General features: G+C 42.3%; 1 protein-coding gene across 4 annotated transcripts in view; it reads right to left on the bottom strand.

The window, feature by feature from the left end:
* The window catches only part of TDRD9 (tudor domain containing 9), a 154,817-nt gene that overhangs the window by 87,925 nt on the left and 42,387 nt on the right, over nucleotides 1–24,505 (bottom strand). For all 4 annotated transcript variants that reach the window (XR_002088404.2, XM_006258013.4, XM_059723275.1 and 1 more), the window contains 5 exons: nucleotides 24,107–24,229; nucleotides 21,320–21,400; nucleotides 16,036–16,200; nucleotides 3,228–3,331; nucleotides 921–979 (listed from right to left, as the gene is read on the bottom strand). Coding sequence is in view for 3 of the 4 variants with exons in the window: in XM_006258013.4 (XP_006258075.1) it covers nucleotides 921–979; nucleotides 3,228–3,331; nucleotides 16,036–16,200; nucleotides 21,320–21,400; nucleotides 24,107–24,229 (532 nt within the window). In the remaining variant the exon portion in view is untranslated. The remainder of the gene's footprint in view (nucleotides 1–920; nucleotides 980–3,227; nucleotides 3,332–16,035; nucleotides 16,201–21,319; nucleotides 21,401–24,106; nucleotides 24,230–24,505) is intronic.

Genomic DNA, 24,505 nt, shown 5'->3' with positions numbered 1-24,505 from the left:
TCCATTATATACTGGCTGGTATGGTAAGGAAATCTCTTAATGGTCCCAATATCTGCAACAGAACTATAGGCCAGGAGTTGGCACAGCTTCTGGGCAAAGTGCCAAAAACATCTGGAACCTCAACTTGTAAGATGTTGGCATGCCAGGGGCAGATGGTGATGGAGCTGCAAGGGGCCTGATCCTTGTTGTGACAGTGCAGCCCCTGCCCCTTCTCTGCCATCAACCCTGAAGGTACACGTGCACTTAGTACCAGGAATGAGTTGGGCCAGGGTTCCACTGATGCCAGTGCAGCTGCTTGCAGGATAGTAAGAAGACTATTATATTGTGAAAACCTAAAAGAACAACACTACTGAAGTCTAAGTTACACAAAAGCTATCTGATGGATGCCTTTACTGGTATTAGATCTCATCTGGACCTCTCAAACAAAACTAGACCCGTGTATTTTTTAAGGTCTAAGGCAAGTTGAATTTTTCCAGCTTAATTCTGCAAAAAATAATATATTAATTGATGTGCGATTCTTTATGGATTATCTGCCAAGCACTCACAGTGGGCGACTGCACAAACTCAACTCCTGCTTTAAGAATCTTGGTAAAATTTGTAAGACACAACACATGAGGCAGACAGACATGTGAAGAAGCTGTGGCTCCCTAGAAACAGAGAAACTTTATGCAGACTCTGAAGTACATTGTGTGTCAAAATTTAAATCAGCTGTAAGACCACTCTTGCTATATTGCAACTTCATTTGAAAATAAGATTAGAGAACAGGGTATTTGAAAGTGCTATATATGTTGTAAGTTACTGCTATACTCATACTACTTTGGGATAAAACTATCATATTTAAAAGGAAAAAAAACCAACACCAGAAATAAACCTGATTTTAAAAGCATACTGACCACCAAAATTCTTAAATAAATGCTCACCTGGTAAAAACACTAACACGCTGCCACAATCTGATGTGGAGGTCACATTTTTATACTCTCTAACGTAAAAAAAAAATTATTAATTTTATGCAATATCTTAAGCTTTTTACCTTTCAAAAGAAACAGAAGTGTACTTTTCCTATAAGACCAATTATTTAAACTCACTCTAGGGATATAATACAACAAAAAAATAACCTAAAGTCACATGGTTTTATGACGCATACATAAAAACTACAAGTAAATCTGCTCCTTGGCATTTAGAACAATGTCACACAGAAGCAGTTCTATTTCACTTTAAGATGCATCAAAACATTATGAAAGGTCTTTCATAAAATATTTTTCTCTATAGCATCATTACCTCAGAACTAATTCAGTATTAATTAAGATTTGTGAAGCGTCACTCTACCCTTCCATTAAAAAGTGATGTCAGACATCTCTAAGGAATGCTTTTCATTTGTGATCTGCAAAGCTCATTATGATGAACTGCAACTGAATGAGTGAGTCTGCTTTATAACAGCAGAAACAGTCTCTTTACTTAAGTACTAACAAACTCCCATGACATGAATTGTGAGAGATCTGCATAAGTTTGCATGACAGAATTGAGGCTAGTCAGTTTAACATAATAAAAAAATGCCATACACTTGGTAGCAGCCACTTCAGATTTTTATAACATCTTTAAATATACCAGGAAAATCACAACTCTTATAAAATACAACAAACATTTGGCATCATCATCATCAAAAAGAGTTATTTTCCCTGAAAGGCACTAACATACTTTACTGTGAGCAATGCACCTTTTTGCAACTGTATTCTTAAAAATATATATTAATCTAGCATGGGAACATTTTATATGATCCTTTGGACCACCTAATTCTAAAACACTAAAAAGTACTTGTAGAAGTATGCAACTAGGTACTACTGTAGGTTAGGGCTTAATGAAACTATCCCAAAATTTCAAAAGCATACCTAATTATTAGAGGTGTGCGAAACAAGTCATTGATTTGGATCATGGTCCCAATTCAGTTTGGTTGAATCCGAATGTGCATACTTTATGCTGATCTGGAGAATCAGCAATTCGGCCATAGACACAGCTTTAAATGTTTTTTCTACATACCTTGAGGTACCAGGCATGGCTCATGAACGCTGAGATGGTGGGGTGGATGGAGTGTCCCCCGGCCCAGTTCTGGGTCTGCCGCTGAGCACGCAGGAGACATATCCCCCCACCCCAGCTCGACGATCGGCCACGGGGGGACCCCGGTTGCTCCTCCAGACACAGGAGGCACCAGTCGCCGAGCCGGGGGACCCTGGCAGACCCAGAAGTGAACAGGAAGTGCTTCTGATCCACTTCCAGGTCTGCTGCCGAGCACGCTGCGGACCCCCCCGTGCTTCTGTGGGACACTCCATGCACCCCAGCAACTTAGCATTCATGAGCCACCTGGTACCTTGAGGTATGTAGAAAAAACATTTAAAGCTGTGTCTACGTCCAAATCAATGAATCTTTCCAAATCTCTCCAAATTGATTTGGAGTGTTCCGATTCGATTTGGAGAGATTAAAGGGTCTCCTGATTCGATTCAGATTCAGAGATTCGGCCACCAAATCAGGCCGAATCAAAATCAGTGACCAAAGCTTCACACAGCCCTACTAATTATGTACTTTAAGAAAAAGCTACTCGCTTAGAAAATGTAAGGTATATATTTATAAATCACTACCAGAAATCAGACTACCAACAAGTAGCAAGTATAGAAAAAAAAAGTAGCTTTAGGGTGCTGTTCAGAATTAGACCAAGTGCTTGTACTTTCATATTCTTCTATTGTACTTTTGAAGATGTTGATACCAATTTGCAAAATGCTGCAAAGCAAGCTAGATTTCCTTAATCTATCCTGCATTCTGAACCATGATGTACATTAAGAAACTTAGTCTAAGAATATAAACAACACATCTGCTTTCCTCATCTTTTCTATACGCTTTTGTTCTCTTTTTAAAAAGAGAATCTGAGGTTTACTTCTTTTTATAAAGGACATTCAATTCCAGCCTGCAGCAAAGGGTAAAAAGTTTCCATTTGACACAGCTTTAATGGTTATGCTTCAGGACACAAAAGCGTATTTTAAAATAAAAGAAATTGGACAAGAACTGGGAGGAAATTTAATATGATTAACCTAAGCAGAAATCATATATAAAGAGAAAGAGTAGTGCAAAAAACTGAAGGCATCACTCAGCAGTATTAAGTATAAAAGAATCCTATTCATTAATTAGTTTTATTTCATTAGTATTATAAATTCTTCATCCACAGGCATGTAGCATCTTACCTACTGTCTTTCATTTCCAATTCACTAAACATCTGAATAAGACAGACTGCAACTTCATACATTTCCTTTGCTATCATAGGTTGTTCAAAGGTCTGAGGGAGAAGCTGGAAGAAAAAATGTTAACATTAAACACTTAATACTAACAGTTTCCAGACTACACATTGAAAGTAAACTGCCAGTCATTTACTTAGGCCATGTGTAGATGAAACAAGGGGCATGTGTGCACTACACTTTTAAGTAGGTTAAATGCTTTTGCACCACTTTAATGGCATTGGTGTTTCCATGTGCTGGCAGCGTATTGTGCAGTAATTCTAAGCACTGTTTAATTTGCTGCCCTACAGCCGTGGAGTGAAGCACTGGGCTCCATGCAGCTCAGGGGCTCTGCAGGAAGCCCGTGCAGGCAGCCTGGCAGCAGCCTGGGAAGGCAGGCTCTTTTTTTTCCCCCTTCCTAGAGCCTCCCTGAGCTGCACGGGGGCCCAGTGCTTCCCCCCGTGGCTGCAGTGCCCCCCAGGACTGCCCAAGCCGGGTGCCCCCCCCAAGGGGGGGGGAGGGGAAGCACTGTTACCATGAAAGGAAGCACCAGTCCCACCCCACAGCCCAGGGACCACTCCACCCGCTGGCAGCTCACCCTCCCCCATCCCTGCCACTGGAGAGGTAGGTAAATGGGTGTGTGCACGACATGGGAGTTTAAAGGGTCCTAAATTGAAGCAATGTTCTTAAAAACCAACCACTTCAATTTAGGGCCCCATCTGCTGCTGGATGCCCCACCTGCCACTGTGCTGCTGTCCTCTCCCCAGTATGCTACGTGCCACACACAGGCTGCTCATGACACAGGCTGGCCACCCCTGTGCTAACATTTTATTTCTTCAGGCAGTACGGAGATCTTGAACACCTTACGAGAAATACTGAGAAGTTTTTCATAATAGTTGCCTACTTAAGACAAGCAATATCTTCATACACTTCCTGAAGTAACAAGGCATACTTGGAAAAGGCTGCAGCAAAGCATATAGATTGCTGCTGTGCAGTATGTAATTACAGTGCATTGAAGCATGCTAATTAGCATATCTCCAGCAGCCTCTGCATTTCATGTATCAGCATCCCTGTGCTTCAAAATGGCAGCAGGGACACTTTAACTAAAGTTTGTTCAATGCGGGGACACCAATACAAAAGACACTGTGGATGCTTTAATTAAAGCGGTCCCTCTACACTCCCGAAGCACAGACAAAAATGCAAATGGTTTAAACCTGTAACAGAACAGAAGTTCAGTGCACATAAACCACTTTCAAATGGCCAAAACCGATTTAAGATGAACCTGGTTCGATGCAGCATCAGACTCAACCAACTTAAACCAGTCTACAGAACTTCTGCCCCAGATCCCTTCCTGATCCAAGTTAACTCACAGTCCCCCAGCATCCCAGGGTGCTTTGTAGTCCTGGACTATGCTGTCTGCTCCAACAGAGCAAGACTGGCCCCACCCTCAGCAGTCACAGAGGTGAGGCACTAAAGCCTCAGTTCTCCAGCCTGGCTCCTGCCTTTGTTTGTCAGCCCAGTGGGATGGGGGGCAAGAGAATGGATGCCCAGGCCCCCCTAGCCCTGAGCTATACAGCAAGGGGAGGAAAAGCCCCTTTGGTAGGGGGTTTTTGTTCCCCCTCTTGTACTCCAGCAAGCCAGACAGGGATCAGCTCAAACATGTCCTCTCCCCAGCCTCCGCCTCCCAGAGGTAGGGAACGTACCCTTCCCCGATCCTATCTGGGGTGCAGGAGGGGGAAGCCCCCACCAAGGAGCTTCTCACCTGTCCCCCTGCAGCTGAGTCAGAATGGGTTTGGCTCAGACCTGCCTCCTCCACAGACATCCAACTCCAAGGGCTTGGGGGGGGGGGGGAAGGGGCTGGAAGCCCCCCCCCACACCTAAGTCTGCCCAGCATGGAAGGGAAAGTACCCTCCATGCCAACTGAGAAGGGGCAGGACTGAGATGATCCTAGCCTAGCTTCAAGCTGCGGGGAGATGAAAAGCCCCCAAGGTGGGTGCTTTTCCCACGTCAGGCAGAACCCGGCTGGCAGGGGGGCTGTTGCCAGGATGCGAAGCAATGGCTGAGGACAGAGCGGCACTGAGAGATCCCAGCCGGGCTCAAGCTATGGTGGGGTGAAAAGCCCGCCCCACACCCCATGGATGCCTTCCCGTCTGTGCTGGGCAGATGTTAGCTGGGAGAGGTGGGGTTCCCACCTGCTGCCCCTGTCCAAGGCTGAGGGTTGGGAATACTCTCTATTCAGTACTGCAGAGGCCTCACCTGGATTACTGTGTCCAGTTATGGACACAGCACTTCATAGAAAAGATATAAACAAATTGGGAAGTTTATAGCAACAAAAAATTAGAGGTCAAGAAAAGACTGGAACAACAGGGATTAGTCTGGAGAAAAGAGGACTGAAGAGGGATTTGAATTTTTAAATACCTGAAGGGCAGTTACAATAACTATAGCAACAGACTATTCTCTGACTATGCAGGCTGCAGCAGCCCTGGGAGCTGCCAGCGCCACCTGCCTGCACCAGAGCACAGTGTAGCCCAGTGGCTACAGGGAGGTGGCATCCCGGGGCTGCTGCAGCAGGAGTTGGGGTAAGTGGAGACAGGCAAACCCCCAGGGAGTTCGGGGCACGGTGCAGCCCAGCGGCTGCAGGCAGCTGGTGCCGGCAGCTCCTAGGGCCACTGCAGCTGGGGCTGGTGTGAGTGCCATGCCCTGCACCGCCCAGGGCCCCGCTTGTCCGCACTCATCCCAGCCCATGCTGGAGCAGCCCCAGGAGCAGCTGACACCAACTGCCTGCACAAGAGCACATTGTAGCTCAGCGGCTATAGGAAGCAGGCATCGGCCACTCCCGGGGCAGCTGCAGCAGGAGCTGGGGTGAATGGAGACAGACAGAGCCCCAGGGAGTTGCGGCATGGTGCAGCCCAGTAGCTGCAGGCAGCTGGTGCTGGCTGCTCCTGAGGCTGCTGCAGCCGGGACTGAGGTGGGCCATGGCCCTTTTCCTCCCCGCATAGATTTACCCTCCCCCCATAAATTTAGAAAGGCCATGGCTCTTTCCCTCCCCCCACAGATTTACCTGCTTGGGTGGGGAGAGCATCTACGCTGATCACATAAAAGTGAATTTACCTTGCATATATGAATATGAGTCTAAATATGTTTGAGTCTAAATATGCTCATTACATGAGAGCAAATTCGCATGTAAAGAACCCGCATAAAATCAAAGGAAATCTGTATACAGTTTTGTCTCAGACGGCCGAAGCCAACTTGAGGAGGATCGTTGATTACTCGGCCGTCAGGCAGGCTGGTGGATGGAGAGGCGGGACACAGCGTATTGGTTGCAAAATAACTTTTACTTTAACTTTACTTACGCCGCTGGTGGTCGCGACGCAGGTGGTAAGGTTGCTTACGTAGTTACAGGTAACAAGTTGCTTACGTAGTTACAGGTAACTGGCGACCAAACGGACCAGCGAGTTTGTAGACAGTAACGAGCATGCAGGATGAAGGATACATCGGGAACAGGCGGTGACGGGGAGATGTTGGAGGATGGCCAATCTGCCAACTTTTCTCTACCGCGTGGCAAAGTTCTCCGTACTCTACCACGTGCTCAGAGCTCTCCGACTTGGGCGGAAGCTGCACAGATTTTTATACGTTTAGAGTAGCCAATAACAGACTGCCAGGTGGGAATAGCTAATGAGGCAGAACGTACCAAATTTGCAGTTATTCAAGGCAGTTCTATTGTGACAGGGGCACTCAACTCATTTGGTTATGACAAGTTTTAGGTACTGTAAACAATAGCCAGGCAATCTCTGGCCAGTACAGCCAGTACAGTCTCCGCCATTCCTCCTCATTGAAATAGGATGCTTAGTCTTCACTTGACTTTTGTTCCTAACACTATCTTCAAATTATACTCAAAACCTTTTGGTGGCCACATCCAATTGCATAAATATGTAGCAAAACCCCCAGTTTTTCTTTTTTTTTTTTCTTTTAAAATGCATTCCCTCCCCTTCCCCAACCATGTCTAACTTTTTCTTTCCCTCTCTATTCCCTATAGATAAGTGAGCTAAGACATAAGACAAGCTTCAGCATTTTATTTTGGTAGCAAGTTGTATTTGCTTTGTTTTTTTCTTCTTCTTTATATTGTATAATTATGTTTATATTGATTTTTACTGGTCTATATTACTGTTTTACTGGTACTATATGATTTAGGCCTACATATGTAAGTTAGCATAAGTCATGTCAAGTTTCCATTGAGTTGGTCAAGTCTCCATCCTGTCCCCAGGCCCGGTTGTGTAACCCATGACTCGCACCTACCTCTCCTATGTAACTTGGTTCCTGAATGAATGGGGATGAATGAGGGTGCTTGAGAGACAATGGCAGCAGGTCTAAAAATATCTCCCTCTGAATGACCGAACGATAAGCACCAATACCGGAACCAACAACCCAGCTACTGGAACCACCCTCAGCATTCAAGAAACAAAAGATGAGGCAACCCACCATTGTGCCAGGCTGCACATGCTCAGTAAGAACACCTGGAGCTCTCTGGAACAGGACTGACCTTGCCTGGACAGGCCATCCCCATAGGAGATCAGAGGTAGTCTGCCCCATAAAAAGGGGTAGGCAAGACTGACTCTTTGGGACGCCCTCTCCATCTGGACCAGCACCATGCCACACCACCTATCCACCCAGAGGCCCTGCCAGCGACCCCCCTCTGGACAACACCTATTGGACAAGGAAACCTTCCCAGCCTGGACAGGTAGCTATCACACCCCACCCCTTCTTCAACCAAGTACTTGGACTCTGCTTGTCTTCCCTACCTGGACTCCAGCCCTTCCACTGAGTCTCTTTCTCCTGCTGCCACTGTGAGTGCTTGCTTGCTTGTGTGCACGTGCGCGCGCACCAATAACTTCATGGGGATGTGTAGTGTGTTGTCTGTTTAATAAAACTGTTATTTGGACCCCTAAGTTGGGTTTTTGTTTTACTATGGTTTGGCCCTGCTCCAATCTCTGCTCCTCGCCCCTCTAACTTGTGTCTCATTTCTCCCTCTCCTGCTTCTGGCTCACTGCCACCTCCAACACCTGTCCTGAGCTCCTCTCTGCCTCCAAACCCCCTGCTTCTTTGCCACTGTCTTATCCCCACTGCCCTTTCCTTTTCCCCTCAGCAACCAGGTTTCTGCCTCAGTTTCTTTCCTGGCTGTCTTCTCCTTGTCACAACTTATCTGCCTACCCCCAATATCTCAGCTGTCTGCCTCAGTTTCCAGCCCTAGTCTACCTTAAGTAAACCCAAGCCTCAGTTCCTCAGCTGGCTTCTCTGTAGTCCACCGGTTCTAATCCTGGTTGTGGCAACTTTCACTCCTTACACTTTAACTCTCTCTCTCACCTGAACCCTCCTCCAAGTATTCCAGGTATACCAAGCACACACATACACACTGTACCATCCAAGTTAGGAACTCACCTATATGTGTGTGTAGGTGGGTTGTATGTGTGTGAACTGGTGAGCGTGTGTGCATGATATACGAATTAGTGATCCGTGTCTAACTTTTGGGATGTATAGCGTATGTGCTTGAATTGATGATAGGTATGCATGTGCCTAGGCTGGTTTGAATGTGTATGTGCCTGAGCTGGTAGTGTGTGTGTGTGCATGCACCTAAATGATTTGTGTGTTTGTATATGTGCAATTGTGTCACACCCTCCCGTCTAACAATGCAATATTGAGATCCTGAGAGTTGGCCTGACCCCACAAGGCAACAAACAGATCTTGCACAGTATTCAGAGTAGAACTCTCATTCCAAAGCATCTCATTACCCCAAGTACGAAACAGACTGTGACTGTTCCTTCATGCTTCATTAGATACTTCCCTGAAACCTAACAATTTTAAAGTCAATTAACACAGTCCTGAAAAGGGGGGAGAGGAAAAGGGTGGTGGACAAAAAACAAATTTAGTAGGCTTGAATGCTCACCCTTTGCCTTTATTCCAGTTTCCCTTTTTATGATGAACACTGCTTACCCAGGAACTCAGACATGCTCTGAGGAACACTAGATTTTCTCTCCAGCCACCAGACTCATCTAATTTGTATATATGTTCAGAAAATAATCTTTAACTACTTCATTTCCTTCAGCAGTTTTTTTTTTGTTTTGTTTTGTTTTCTAATACTCCCAAGCAGCACTTTCTTACTGTAAAACAGGTCTCACCCATGCTAGGAGACCAATACTGCTGTACCTCCAGCTTCGCTCTTAGTGGGAACGCTACTGGATGCAAGGGACAGGTATTTTAAGCACCCCACCCCTCCAGCTCTGGATTACCCAACATTGATTACATGGCTTTGTGCACTTCTGTCTCATAACCATATCTACAGTTGCTAGCTGTGGAACGAAAGACTCCGTTCTAACAGAGAGATAATTAGGGGAGTGGGGGGGTTTATTAAACAAGACTCAAATGCCAAGCCACTGCTGAAGAGCATTAAGAAACTTGCAATGCACACTGAGCAGCTCTAGAGTGTTTGCTGAGTATGTAGAAAAGGATATTCTAGATTTAGATGGAGGAAAAAAATGAAAAGAGAATTTTCAGCTATTCAAATTCCATTTCTACAAAGCTTCAAACTAGGAATATAAGACTTTTTTTAGACTGTTACATGAGAATACAAGAAAATTTAGCATCAGTTTTCTATTAGGCAATAAAAAAGATACGAGTGTGCTAATGAAGTCTGTTCACACAAATTTGAGAAGCATTTTCGATTCAGAAGATCAGATCATTATATTGAAGAAAACTGGATTACCTGGAGGCCAACAGAGCAATACAAGCAGACAAAATTCAATAGCACAAAGTGAAAGGTCACACAGTGATAACAGGAATTTCTGCTAGAAACAGAGCTCAAACTGAAAAGGTCCAAGGAGAGGAAAGACCCAGTGTACTAGTCAATCAAAGATGTCTGTAAGCTGCCAACATAAGACCTTGAAACAGGCAAATGGAATCCTATAATGCATCATCAGTCAAGGTACACCAACATGCAATGCATGAGAGACACGTCAGCTGGAGTAGCGCACATGCCAGTGATGCTCAACCTTCTGGCCCTGCATGCCCAATCTGACTGTGGAGAAACACACCAGCACATGGGTCCATAAATTTGGTGGTTGGGGAGCAATGGTAGCAATGATTGCTGCCCCTCTGGAAGTCGCAGCAATTAATGCTGTCACCACTCCCCCATTGCCAAATTTCCAAACCCAGAGGGAGCCCTGCAGGCTGGACAATATGGTCCCACAGGCTCAAGGTTGTTCTGCTCACCCTGTTCAAGAAACAAACAAAATGGAACAGGAACAAGAACAGAGAAGGATGTAGTAGTAGTTGTGATAATTAGTAGAAGAAAAATCAGGAAAATAATGAAGTATACCATAATTTTTTTTATGACAACTTAAGCTGTCGCACTCCAAGGGACCAAAAAATGTTGCTGCAACCAAAGGTAGTCACAGTTTGTGACACCTTAAAATGGTCCGTTTGCTTATTGTGCACCACAGGAATCCCTCTGCAAGGGGCTTCTGCCATGCACACAGGCTGCCACGTCTTGATTCAGAGCACGCTTCTGCAAGCAGGAGAGCCTACATGGAAGTTGCCTACTTGCAGATACACATTACAGGAGTCCCCTGCAGGGCAATTCTTCTGCTGCATATATCTTGCTGCCGCACCCAAACTCAGGGAGCAACATATGGGGCCACTGTCCTGAAAGATCAGGCCCTTGAAGCCCCAGGAGGGGCAAGGCCCAGCTCTGCTGAACAATGGCTCTGGCAATATCTGTAGATGCCAATAAAGTGGATCAGCTTTGCCAAGACGCATGCCAGCATAGATGATTCCAGTCCAAAGACAACTCCTGTTGATAGCCTAAAGTAGGTAGGCTTGGTTTGTCTAGCAAAACACGGGACAGAGAGAGCTATGACAGCAGGGGGGGCAGGAAATAAACAACAGTAGGAAAAAGCCTATTTTAACTACAAGACAATATGGCACACAACGAGTACACAGTGGCTATGTAAAAAAAAAAAAACAGGTTAAGTTGGTTAGAAATGTTATTAAAATTTCCATCATCATAATATCACTCTGGAAAAGCCTTCCAGCTAATGTATTGGGGACAAAAAAAAAATCCAACTAGCTTTAAAGGTGGTGATGGATCAGATTATGAAAGGAACTGTAAGACAGTTGTCCAAGACAGCGGGCCTTAATAATACAGGTAGTGCTTTCCAGTCTCGTGTTCCTAATAACATTCTTTTCAAAGTAAACAACGTAACCAGTACTTGATACGCTCAGCTTTTTCTACACACCTTATTTATTATCTTCTTGAAAAGTTGAATGTTGAAGTATAATTTATTTTTAAATACAGCTTCATTTCATGGCTTTGATGAGAGTCTGTAGCTTTCTTAAACTGCTTAATATTCTCTGGAGATTTATCCTCTCTGGGCTACCTGAGTCCAAGATGTTGCTTTTTGAATTATCTCTGCTTGAACAGCTTTCAAATTTGTCTTTTCACTTTGTTAGCAACTGTACCTTTCTTTGCTATTCTTCAATGTGACAAGGCTGCCATATAGCCCATGAGAAAGGTAATGATGTGACAAATGAAGTCCATAACTTCTAACATAGCTGTCTGAAGTAACACAGCACAAATAAAGCTGGCTTTGACAAACACTTTGCTGCCTGGCATCTGGATTTCATGACTTCAGCCAAAATGACATGAGTGAGTTTTAGCAAGGGACCCACACAATGAGCACAGGTAAACATCTAATTTCATGCAAAACATCTCTGGAAAAACATTTTCTATTAATATTTCTAGTGCAGTAGTGCTCAGGACCCACAGTCATCAACTCAAACCCCATCATAGCAGGCTTCTACAAACAGTGATGCCAGGTCTGTCTTTATTCTCACAGCTCAGAATCTAAAGGATTCTTGAGAAAGGTTTTGAAGATGTTTCCAGGGAGCTTCTACCAAGCATGAGGGACAACATGGGAAATGGAAGCTCCTCCATGTAGCCCCAAAGACCCATAGGAGTAGAGCAGGTCTGGGGGAAGGCATGGGAGGAGGGGACAAGGGGGAGCTGCAGGCACCACCTGTACACTCACTCTGAGAAAGATTTCTAGCACTGGAAACTCACCAGAAATTCCCAGATAATAGCTAGTTAAAAAAAATCCTAATGTAAGGGACAAACCTCATTACTTCACACCAACCAAAAACAGGTAGTATTATAAGGAAACCATCTTGGCTGCTTCTAAAAATCTATATACTTGCCGCAATATCAACTGTAATTTAAATTTCTTTTACACCGATTACTTATTTGAAGAGGATGAGGCTTGTTAAGTTTGTTCTTACAATGACTTAACTTATAAATGCTTTTCAAAATGTCACTAAACTGTTAGTCTCATCTTTTAATTTTATGAAACTTTTACAGACAAAAATACAAAATACAGAGAATTAAAGCCCCAATCCTGTGAACAGTTCATTATACAGTACATCTAACCTTACTCCCATGACTGGCCTCACTGAATTTAATGCGACTATTAATTTGTTCTAGCATTAGCAACCACAGAAGTAAAGTTTATTTATTAATTATACCTCTCTCTTAGCAGCATAAAATTACCTCGAAGCAAAAACTCCTTCAATGTTAGTAAGTTATTCACACCTTCAATACTTTTAAGTCAGTGAACTTTTAATCCTTATTAAAAACTATACATGGCAAATTTTAATGCTTGGCTTTAAAGTCCAAATGTAGTTACATAAGATATGAATCTTCTAAACCAACATCCCTGAAGCATCTGCTTATGGTTCCTGTCCAAAATGTTATAGTGTAATAAATGGACCTCTGATTTAATATGGCAATATTTCTGTTGCATCACAGTGCCTTGATATCCATGCCATAATACCATTTTTACTTGGTTATTAGTAAAATTTACACAGAATGTATCTGTTAACGTCCCTATTAATAAAATCTGCCTTATAACCTACAACCTGAAGATAAATTTTCAACCAGTAATTTTTTCCAAAGTTATGCAATAGCCCAGTACATTTAAGCTTTCTCACTCCCTTCCAATTTTTCTTATGTGTATAAAAATCAAGTGATCTTATGTGTGCTTTGGAACTGCCTTAGGGTATAAATACAACTGTCTGTACCATCCTGTTTTTTCCTTCCTACTAAGCAAAGAATGGTTTTTAGCCACAAGGAAAAAGAACAGTAGTAAAAAATGAACAACCTCTTGAAAATTAAAAGGTGAAAGGCCATGTGCAACACAGCAAATAATGAAAATATTTTTTTTTTATAAACCCATCTAAAATGGTTCCCCTACTTTGGGTTGAAAGGTGTGGCAACTGGCCTATAATATGAAATGCAACAGCTTTGATAAATGTAACTCGATAGAAACAGACTTCTCAGTGAACTTCTTGGTTATCTTTTTGTTGCCACCTATCATGAAGAAACTTTCACAGCATCAAATATTATGTAATCTTCCCCATGTGACATGTCACTGCTAAATATACTAATGCTGACAGGACATTGTTATATGCTCTTCTTGTAGACTTTTTCTGGTGTAGCAGAATTAATCAATGAAGCAATTTGTTTCTTTGCTCATCACTGTGTTCATCAAGAGATGCGCAACAACAATTTAACAAATTCATCCAATTTCCTCTAATCCTCCAACAGTATGCCATTTTCTTTTGTGGTTTTTAAACTTCCATTTTGTAGAAATTGTGATGGACTCAGATGCTAGTTTTTTCAAATGAATTCTCTCTTCATTGTGTGTCAGCTAATAGGCATTATATCAATTATCAAGGTTAGTTGATTATTTCCATGTCCTAATTATTTTTAGAATAGCTATTACTGTATTAAAGTATACACAAAAGCTTTCTATTTATTCCACACAGTCTACCAGTCCATATTTGCCCTTAATTTTTATCTCAAGCTATATCACTCAAACTGCAAGACTGTGAAACAAGACATCCACATTTTCCTCAAAACTGTTTAAAAAAAGCTCTGAAGCACAATGCAAACTTCTGACTAGTTTAATTTTCTATCCAGTATTTAATTTCTACAGCTCTAAAGACATGACAGCAACTTTACAAGACAAGAGAGGCATAACTACATCTTACAGAACTTAATCTTTTAAGTGATGAAATGAAAGCAACACACTGGGATATAGGCACGTGGGGAAATGACGTGCTACAAGAGCTTGTGGCATTTTAGCATCATTACATCGAAAAAACAACCAAAAAAACAACTGCACTCATTTTTCTTGTGGTCAACAATGCTTTTCCCACATCAGTACATTCTGGAACTCCCAATTAAAGGAAAACCTTTTCATGAACTCCATAAAACAGAGCAGTGGTTCTCAACCTCTTAAACTCAAGGTGCCCTATACGACATATGAATCGGGCAGCATCACATTTCCAAAGCTAATTTATTTATTATAGTGCTAACCTCCTTGCAGGAGAGCCAGACAGTATGGCCTGGGGGTTCAGGAAGGGAAGGGCTTGAGACTACACTTACCTGCTTAACTCCTCGCACCTTGTGGCACCCTTAAAAGGATCTACTAGTACACACCCTGGTTGAGAATCGCTGCAATAGGAGTTTAGCCCCAGCCCACAACCAAACACAGAAGTACACTTCATAATCTCATCAATTGCTGTTCTATATACCATCAAAAAGAACAGGGTCACTTGGTTCTGGATTAAGACTTGGAAGGGTCCTCCTCTTCCTGCCTCTCAGCAGTCCAAGTCTGCCCATACTTTCAGGGACTTGCACACAGTTACATATCTACTCAAGCAGAAGAGGCAGGCCATGGAGTGAACATGGTCACAGAGGATCCCTGCCAAGCATCCCGAGGACAAGTCTATTCATCTCTTATGTGGCTACATTTAGGCACTTTTAGGTGAAACAGGATTTTGGTCCTAGTGACATCTTGGAGAAATCTACAGCTAAGATTCCATTTTTTTTGCTGAAGCTTAGGTAGTTAAAACTGTTCTGTTAAAAGGTAGACAGAACTGAAAATATTATTACCCCTCGCAACAGAAATTCCAGCTTGCAAGACAGTTTGCAAGGAAGTACGTTCCAGAGATCAGGTGCCAAACAAGCAGCATCGGACCTTTCTCAAAAATCTGGGGGAGTACAGAAAAGCCATTCCTTGTTCCAATCCCAGATTAAAAAAACCCATTAACCAAACTTTGGAATCAGGTTGCTTCCAGACCTGGATAGCTAGAGGCCTTCATGCTGGATATGATCCAGTCAGCTGTTTTAGATCTCAGCTACTTCTTGGAAAAACATGAAGAAACATGTTGTCTATAGTCCCTCAGTTTTCCTTTCCTCAAGAAACTGAATTAAAGTACAAACAGAATGTCTTCATTTAGATTGATATTACCATTTAGTCAAACATTCTGCCCTCTCCTTAGCTCAGAAAGGGAGATGAACTGCAGATTCCATTAAGTACACTATGAACTTCACTATTAAGTGGAAAGTGCTTCCATGATGCAGTGAGAGGGGATTGGCAGAGGATGTAACTAAATGTAGATGGGAGTGATGAGGAAGATTAGAGAGTTGAGGCTGCAAGTTCCCTAGGCTGGGTTGTTTCAAACTCCAATGCAGGATCACCTCCAGAGAATGACCTGGTAAACCTAATGACTTAGGGCAACCTCCTGTTACACCCTAGCATTTCAGAGACATTGTTAACTTTGTTTATCAAATTCATCATTATTGGGTTTTTGAGGGGGTTTTGCTTTTTCCCCCCTCTAATCCTATTTTATTGCACCAAAACAATTAGCATGTAGTATATCTCACCTGGCCATGAGTAATGTGCTTCAGATCATCGAGATAGTATTCTTCAATGGCATGGGGTTTCCTTTCTACCTTAAACACGTGGGCTGGACTCAGTCTGCCCCAAATAGGAACTGAAAAGTACTCAGCAAATTCCTTACAGTTGATGGTAGCAGACATCAGGATTACCTGTTAAAAAGAACATGTATAAGTGAAGCATTAGCAATAATCCACAATGTCTCATTACACTAAGTGGAGTTAACGCTACAAGTCTAATCTTTTTTAATCTGTTCTTTTCCTTAGTTGTTGACTGCACAGGAATCAAAGCATATGGTACTTCCTTCCTGCTTCAGTGGTGTGCTGGGACAGAACTAAGCTGTCTTCTTGTTATCTCCACTTGGTTTATGGTTAATGAAGCAAAGCCAAATGACATAAGCTAACCTTCAGGTTATTTCTACATGCCTACAGAAAGCATGATAGCAGATGCAACTTCTTTAAATGAATCTCAAAAAAATCAAGAGGCTCTGAATGAACATGTGTTTTGCCATGTGTTATTAAAGCAGTAGGCGAACACTTTTGCTAAGTGTGGAAATCTTCTCCCAAAAATGGTACCCCAAAAAACTGAAACCACAACTTCACTGCCTAGTAATTCAGTGCTCATGTGACAAACAAAAAGAGGGAAATAAACATTTTTTCTATAAACTGCCTTCATTTGTTTACTCTGTGAGAGGGTGCACACTGTCCACCTGCACACTGATGTGGTATCGGTAGCAATGGTCCAGTCATGCATTGGACAAGCATAAAAGAATACAACCCCTTTACATGACAAATGATACAAACTTGTAAAACAATACAAAAAAAAGTCCAACAACTTCAAGGAAGACCCAGGCATTTTCACTGACTGTATTAGACAACCTAAAACTGACTCTTTCAAAAGAACTTAGTACAGTGCTGGGCATGTGCCAATAAGGTGGCTACATTACTTCTATTTCAGGTGACAGAGCTGGTGCAGTATACCTCCATACAGAGCTCCCTGGTCCTGGGCGCAGGTAGTGTAGATGTCCTATCTTTTGATGGGGCACCCAGTATCAAAGACAAAAATGAGAGGTTTCTTCCAATGTGACTGACAGAACCTTCAATATCAGTGCCACAATATGCACATGTTCCTGAATTTATAACAACCCTCAAAAGGAAAGGAAGCCAAAACCACCTGAAACATTCTTGATACAATCATCTTTTGTCTGCTTCCATTTCTCTCTTTCAGTTATAGCCACACAGGCTCCCTTTTTTCATCCAATAAAGTGCCAGGTATTAGCCTGAATAAGCTAGCCTTTCCTGCTCCCTAGATACAGTGGGGGCTTCCTTTACCAGTGAAACTGGAGGATGTCTCTGAAATGCCCTGAAAGGCCACCCAAGATCAGGACAGTACTTGCCAGGCCTAACAATGACCAAGCTCTGGGATCTGTACTTTGAAGGGTAGGATGATCTATGTGACATATCCAGAGATTATCTTCTCTGCAAGAATATTCAATTTAACAATTTGATTCCCCCAAGAATGTGCTTGACCTATCACAGTAACAGCTGAAACATAAATTGGCAATAAAAGAAATCCCATTGCCAGAAGTTTGACCTCTCTTCAGTTTGACATGATCTCTGGAACCAGCAGACAAGTTTTAGGGAGAATTCTCTCGTCTGAATTCAGATGATTGGTTTAGGATCCAACTGGATCAGCTCCATATTAGACAGTTCTGAGAACTGTAAACATAACTTGGTTCAGTCAACAAGAGCTATTTTGACTCTGATCAACTTCTTAAACACTAATAGTTTCTCTTGTGATTCGACTCTTAATTCAGAGTTTGACACCAGTTTAGGAGGACTTCAAGGTCTGACCCACCAATTTAGGAACTAAACATACACCAAGCCAGGAACATTATCCCATGGCAGACTAAAGCCATTTGCATAGCTCCCTTTTTCTTAGGCCCAGAAACATCCAGAGCAGATGCCAATTTTTTCATCAGGTTTAGATGCCTTAGTAACATAATATATCTCATACAAACCAATTCACAGCCAGAGCTTCTTGCAGCAAGAGGGCCTTTAACCTGTTTCATCCCTTGAAATAAACACATAACGCATAGGGTACCCTGAGAAAGAATGGTCTTCACCAAACATCTAACATGGATATGTGAGAGACTAAAAAAAACAATGCAGAAGCAGCAAGGATGAGAACAAACAATAATGCCTAATAGAAAGTCTGATGTTTTGCAGTAGTATATTGTTGACTTGCAAGCAAAGTCTCCTCTGTAACAGAGTTTCTTCATTTTGGTACTGCATCCGACATCCAACCTGTTCTCAGAAATTGACAAGGGAAGGAAAAAAAGGACCATGTACCAAGGTTATCAGGTCTGGTTCCCAAGAACGATGGGCTTAAATAAGGATCTTTGAGATGAGATCTGACCATGCTCAACATGCCTTTCCACAGGTGTTTTGGAAGAGAAAGGCATATGAAATGGTCCTTCTCTTTTTCAGGCTATAATACCAATCTACCCTCTAACAGAACTGGGAGAACTGCTTCTGTTCCTGGTTACAAATAAAAGCAAGGATTCTGCCACTGAATTCTTATTTTGGTCCTAGCCCTTGAAATCAGAGCCAGCTGCTACCATGTCTTTAATGATCAGATGTGCCAGTGTAATCAGTTCTTGAAACACCTTCCTAGAAGGTAAATTTTTCTTAGCATAGCAAAAAGAGCAAATCCACCTGGCAATTTTAATAGTAAATGCACTGTACAAAATGATTTCCTGATACTCAATTAATAATTTCCTCTGGAAAGAGGGATGGATAATCTTGAGAATCAGCTTTAAAAGGCGCATAGTAACATGTACTCTTAATGTCTCTCTGTACTCCAGAGCTAAGTGATCCAATCATGTGTCCAGCCAAAGTTTGAGGTACGTGGCAGAACAGATTGAAGCAGAGAGGAAAGGTTAAAAACTCATTCTCTATTAATTTTGTAGAAGAAGCTGTCTTATAAAAGTGGATTACTACCTTAAAGGGAGATAAGATCATGCTGGGAAAATGTAGATAGCACTGCCAAACATGAGCAGGGGGGCATCACAAAGTATTGGTTTTCTCATGCTGTATGGAAACGTAAAACATTACTGGAATACTTGGATGGTATCTTGCCAAATCAGAATTGCCTGAAGTTTTTACTAAAGCAAAACTACTAACTCCAAACCTAGACTGGCCTTCAAAATATCAGAACCAGATGGAGATAAAATCATCTTGCTATATGCTTCCAGCCGTAGGCTCTTGCAAAAAAAAGATAAGAGTATGCCTTAAAATTATTCTCTGAAATAAACCTGTCTCTCGGAGAGTTAACACTCTCACTCCTGAGAATACTAACAGAAAAAGTTGCTTAGAAAGATCACATGAAATCTGATCACAATAATTTGTTCTAAAGAACCTCTCTCCCCCACACACTTTTGGTCTTACACTACTGAGTTTCAGAGACTGCCAAAGAAAAAGGGTACCTCTCTCAAAATATGCTATCTTTTCTGTAGCACTCCACAAAGAGAAGGCTTTATAACTTTTAACAGTGCATGCTTCAGAAAGCTGATTTTTTAAAAGCGACAGAAAGGGTGGAGATGTTAGCATGGATTCAAACAGAAATGCATATTCACTTTGGATTTTCTCTAAAACCCAGCAATTAATAGTGATAGCTTTCCATGTCTAGAGAAAAAAAAAAACAAAAAACAAGACAGATGACCCCTAAGATGGAAGATACCCAGGAAAGATGATGGAGACCTCTGCCATTTTGAAGAAGCAGCTGCAAACAAGGATACAAATGAGGTAAGATGTCACCAATGATTCCAAATCCCAAACATTTAAATCAGGTTTGACGTACAGAAACATGTGGTGGTAGATGTTGAGAATCTTTCTGGAACGCCAAGAATGAGACTGATGCACTTTTAACAGTGCTTTCACTGTACTATAAGTGAAGCATGCACTTATAATAGCATGGATACTGAGAAAAGTAGAGGAAGCACTGCAAGTATAGGAATTATTTGTCTCAGCAAGCACTGCAAGTATAGGAAGCATGAAGTAAAAAGCAAACTATTCAGGATCCAGGAGAACAAACTGTGTTGTTTTTAGTATGCTATGGCTAGATGGAGCCACATTAAAAAAACAGACTTGGAAAACAATGTTAATGCTATTTAGGGAATTCAGAGTCATCAACCTTTTGCTGGAAACAAATGATATTGAGATTTTAGGCAATGTGTTCCCAGCTCCAGGCAAAGAAGAAACTATCTAACAAGAGAGACCACTCTTTGGAATCTAGTAATGAACTGGAATAGCTTGACTGAGTTTTCCCTGCTGCAACAGGACTTACAGGTGCAGGGTTATGTATTAGCTTCTCTGAAATCAAGCAAACTGTGTGAAGTTGTTGGGTACAACTGTTTGTATTAGGCTGTTAAAAAATTCATCTATATACTTGTAAACACACTGACAGCTGATCTTTCTAGATCACAGAAAGGGGCTTCAGTGAGATTCTTTTGCACTTGTACATAAATAACTTTTGAATACAATGATTTGCACTAGTTAAGTAACTATCTAAAGATACCTCTTTAAAGTCAAATCCACCTTAAGGTGTCCACTACCTAGAACAGAGCTGCACTCAAATGTACTGGGTTTCCAAAGCCAACCTAGTTATTTCAGCCCACCATGAAAATCAAGTCACTTTTAAGACTGCAGACACCTGTGTGAACTTTTCACAGCAAGACCTTGCCTACTGCAATTGAAAAAAAATGTTAGAGCACAGAAGCAAAACTATTTACCTATATGAGCACAGAAAATCTTAATCATAATGCTGTATTAGCATATTTGTGCATTTTATGGAATATATTATTTATATTTCTTGTTTTTCTTGAGACTTTTGCTCCATTTAAAAAAAAGTACTTGTGTGTTAACATAGTCAAATTTAGTCAAGGAGAATCATGACCCTCAACATCCACATATAATTTCAGCCAAGTATTCATCTTTTATATTCTGTAGCCCTGAGCATATATTTTAGAAATTAATGCATCTTAACACTGAGGAAAAAAAAGGCTCTCAGAACACATTATATTGGTCACAGAAAAATGCCCTTCAGCTTGCTAACTTAATAGGACTGGAGTACTACATAATTTTTTGGCTTACAATGAGTCACCATGTTCAAACTGGCTCTCAAAGCCATATTCAGGTGCATAATGATAACAAAGCTGGTCTTCAACTTATTCTGTTACAAAAGAAGAGGGGAAAGTAGTTTAAAACTTACCTTCACAAAACTTGAATTTGTACGCAACAGTTTACGAACTACCAATAGCAAGAGATCCATTTCTTCTGTACGTTCATGCACCTTAAAGAAGCAGCAGAACACAATTCACTTATTTTAACCCCCATGCCTCTTTGTCTAACCTCTTCCTGTTGGTTAACTTTATATATTTTCAAATTCTGATTGTAAGCTTTTCATAGCAGACAATATGTCTTTTCTAATACATACTAAGTCACTAAATTAAGCAGACTTTATACCTCAATACAGTAGTTTTGACAATCTGTTTAGGATTTTATACAAACAATGAACACTGCAGAACAAAGGTGAAGATTGCAGTTATTAATACTAGCCACCAGACTGGAGCATAACGCCTGTACTGTTACAGAAAACAGGTTAGTCAACTGTGCTGGTGGGTGGTTGTAAACATTTTATGCAGGAACTGTATGCACATTTTTGTCTGCTAGGTTAACAGGCCTCTCCTCCTCTTCATGGCCCCAGGACATCATCAAAATATAAATACTGGTACCTAGGATTAAATGATCATCAATCTATTCTGTAAGGCTTTAGAGCCGATGACATCTGTAATCTGACCTGCAACCCTTGAAGGCAGAAAGAGTGTGGTGTAGTCTTGTTAAGGGGCTTTATCCATGTTTGGTACTGTCAAATGGGAATTGCATTAACCTACCCTTTAGAGGCAGAGTATGTGTTTGAGGCTATTTAGCTGCACTGCTTCTTGCTGGGTGAAAGAGTAGCATGGGAATTGGAATTCAATCTAAACCAATACAGAAAATCTGCACTAATACTCCCCCATAATGAAGCTCTATGTTAACTGTATCAATTCAGGGAAGAGACTTGAGCATCACTTTTGACAGTTCAATGAAGCCCTTTCTGCTCAATGTACAGCAGCAGTCAAAAAAGACAACAAGGTAGCAGGATGCATAAGAAATGGAACAGAGAAGAGCAAGTGTCCAACTCATGTGGTCCTATGGTCTGGATCCAGACCATGGGGCTCCTCATGGACTGGATGATCCACTGCTGGATCCAGCCCACAGGGCATCTCACTGTAGCTTCAGAGCCACAGTGTCAGCACCAGCAGCCAAAGAGTTAATGTCAGCACTCAACCCTCATCACTGGAGATGAAACCAGCACAGAGGTTCATGGGCCAGGTGTAGCCCCAGTAATATAGAATAACAAAAATAATATAAAGCGCTTGTGTGCCATTCTAGGCTCCTTAATTTAGGGAATACAGCAGAAATGGGCTGAAGCATGGGGGGGAAATAGCAGTATCAGAATGAAGTGACAAGAATATTAGGAGCATGGAGTAAAGTCATATAAAGATAAGAGGAGAACATTTATGATCATCTAGGCCAGTTGCTGCCAACCTTCCTTGCAATCTTGACACAAGGTAAGCTCTGCATCCTCCCAAAATATCACTTGGATCCCCTTATCCTGCCCAATCTGTTGCTCTGCTTCCTGCCCGATTTGTTGCTCTGGTTTCTGGTCCCTCCTCAATCTGCTGCTGTGTTTCCCACTCCCTCCCTGATACGCTGCATACACAATGGACAGGTGGCCAATGCCATTTGTGAAAAGAGTACCACAGATTGGCCACCTCTATCTAAGCCACAACTGTCCAACTTTAAAGTAGCCAGGAGCCACACGCTCCATGGGCCGCACACCAGCGTGAGCCACACGTTGCAGGGGCAATAGGCCGCCCCAGGCTGCATGCCCTGCATGTATGAGTGCAAGTAGTTGCTCACCCTCCCTGCTGCACCACGTGCATGCATGGACAGGCATGCCCCCACACAGGGCAGCAACCTGCCTCACCTTTAGCTCCTTGTGGGCTCCACTCTGGCTCCATGTCGTACGGGTGCTCCAGGCTGCTAGCTCCACTACTGTACCATAACCTGTGCCAAGCCATGCTGCCCTACCCCCTGTAGCCAGATCAACAGAGGCAGTAGTAGCAAGGGGGGAGCCCAGGGTCCATAAGTGAACCCCTCAAGGACTGCATGCAGCCCAGGGGTGATGGTTGGACACCTCTAGTTCAGGCCAGCATGGCCTAACTTCTGAGGCACTGCCCTATCACTGCCTCCCCTGTAGGCTGCTAGGATGCAACAGCTGGCGGAGGGAGGGTCCAGGGTGGGATGTAGTGACAGCAGCCACAGGAACAGGCAATTGAGGGAGGAAGCGATAGCTGGAATCCTTTCCATTTCTTAGGCCCCCATGCACGTTGCATTTATGCCACAATTAATGTTAAATCTACATATACATATAGGGCTTAGTCTGTCTGTCTGTTCGTAACGCTCTTTAAATGCGAATAGCTTAAAAACTGTAAGACATGGAACATTTGCATCTTCAGAGAAATTTCTTTGCTAAACCTTAGTATTTGTTTAGTGACCATGTCAGGATGATCCCAACTTCCAGAACTGGGGAAAAAAGTCAGGGGCCAGGGCTGTTTCTACTGAGCTCCTCCCCGGAGGGTGCCAGGAGTCCAGCAGTAGAAACCCTTACCTCTTGGATTCTGATAGCTTCACACAACCACTACCTAAAGGAATAAAGTGCCATCTCAAAAAACTTTCAGTTCAAAGTGTGTATTCAAAACTGTACCTCCTCCATCCAAAAGGGCCCTCTAGAACGGTGATCAGAATTTCTAGGCCTGGTAACCATAAGGCACAAATTAAATGAAGGGTCTTCCAAACTTTATCAAGGCAAGGCTCACGTGGAATTCAGCAGGTTCTCCAAGTAGAAACAGGTACGATAAAAGCAGAAAAAGTTTTAACTTTGCTAACTCACTTCATCTATGAAGATGTGTGTGAATTCCGCAAGGCTTTTGGCACCAACTATTTTCTGAAGGAGTACTCCAGTTGTCATGTAAATTAATCTTGTATCCTTTGTTGCTACTTTCTCTAAACTAACCTAAACATATTGGGGGGAAGAAACAAAATAGTTAATCCAAATATATCACCACTAGCCACATATGACATCTACCTGAAGATTTCATAAGTCTAAAGAAAATGTAGATGTGTGACACTCTCCCATACATACAGAGGTTATCATGTGAAACAGAAATGGACAGTGGAGCAGTCAATGGTAGGAAAGAAAGGCCTAGGAGTACACTTAGAAGGAAAAGAGTCCATGTGTTCTGGAGTAGTTGATGGACAGGATGTTACTAATAGTTGCTTACATGTTTAG

Source organism: Alligator mississippiensis, chromosome 2, assembly GCF_030867095.1.
Source record: "Alligator mississippiensis isolate rAllMis1 chromosome 2, rAllMis1, whole genome shotgun sequence".
Lineage (NCBI taxonomy): Eukaryota > Metazoa > Chordata > Crocodylia > Alligatoridae > Alligator > Alligator mississippiensis.
The sequence above is the reverse complement of the archived record's forward strand: the minus strand, read 5'-3'. Positions and strand labels throughout refer to the sequence as shown.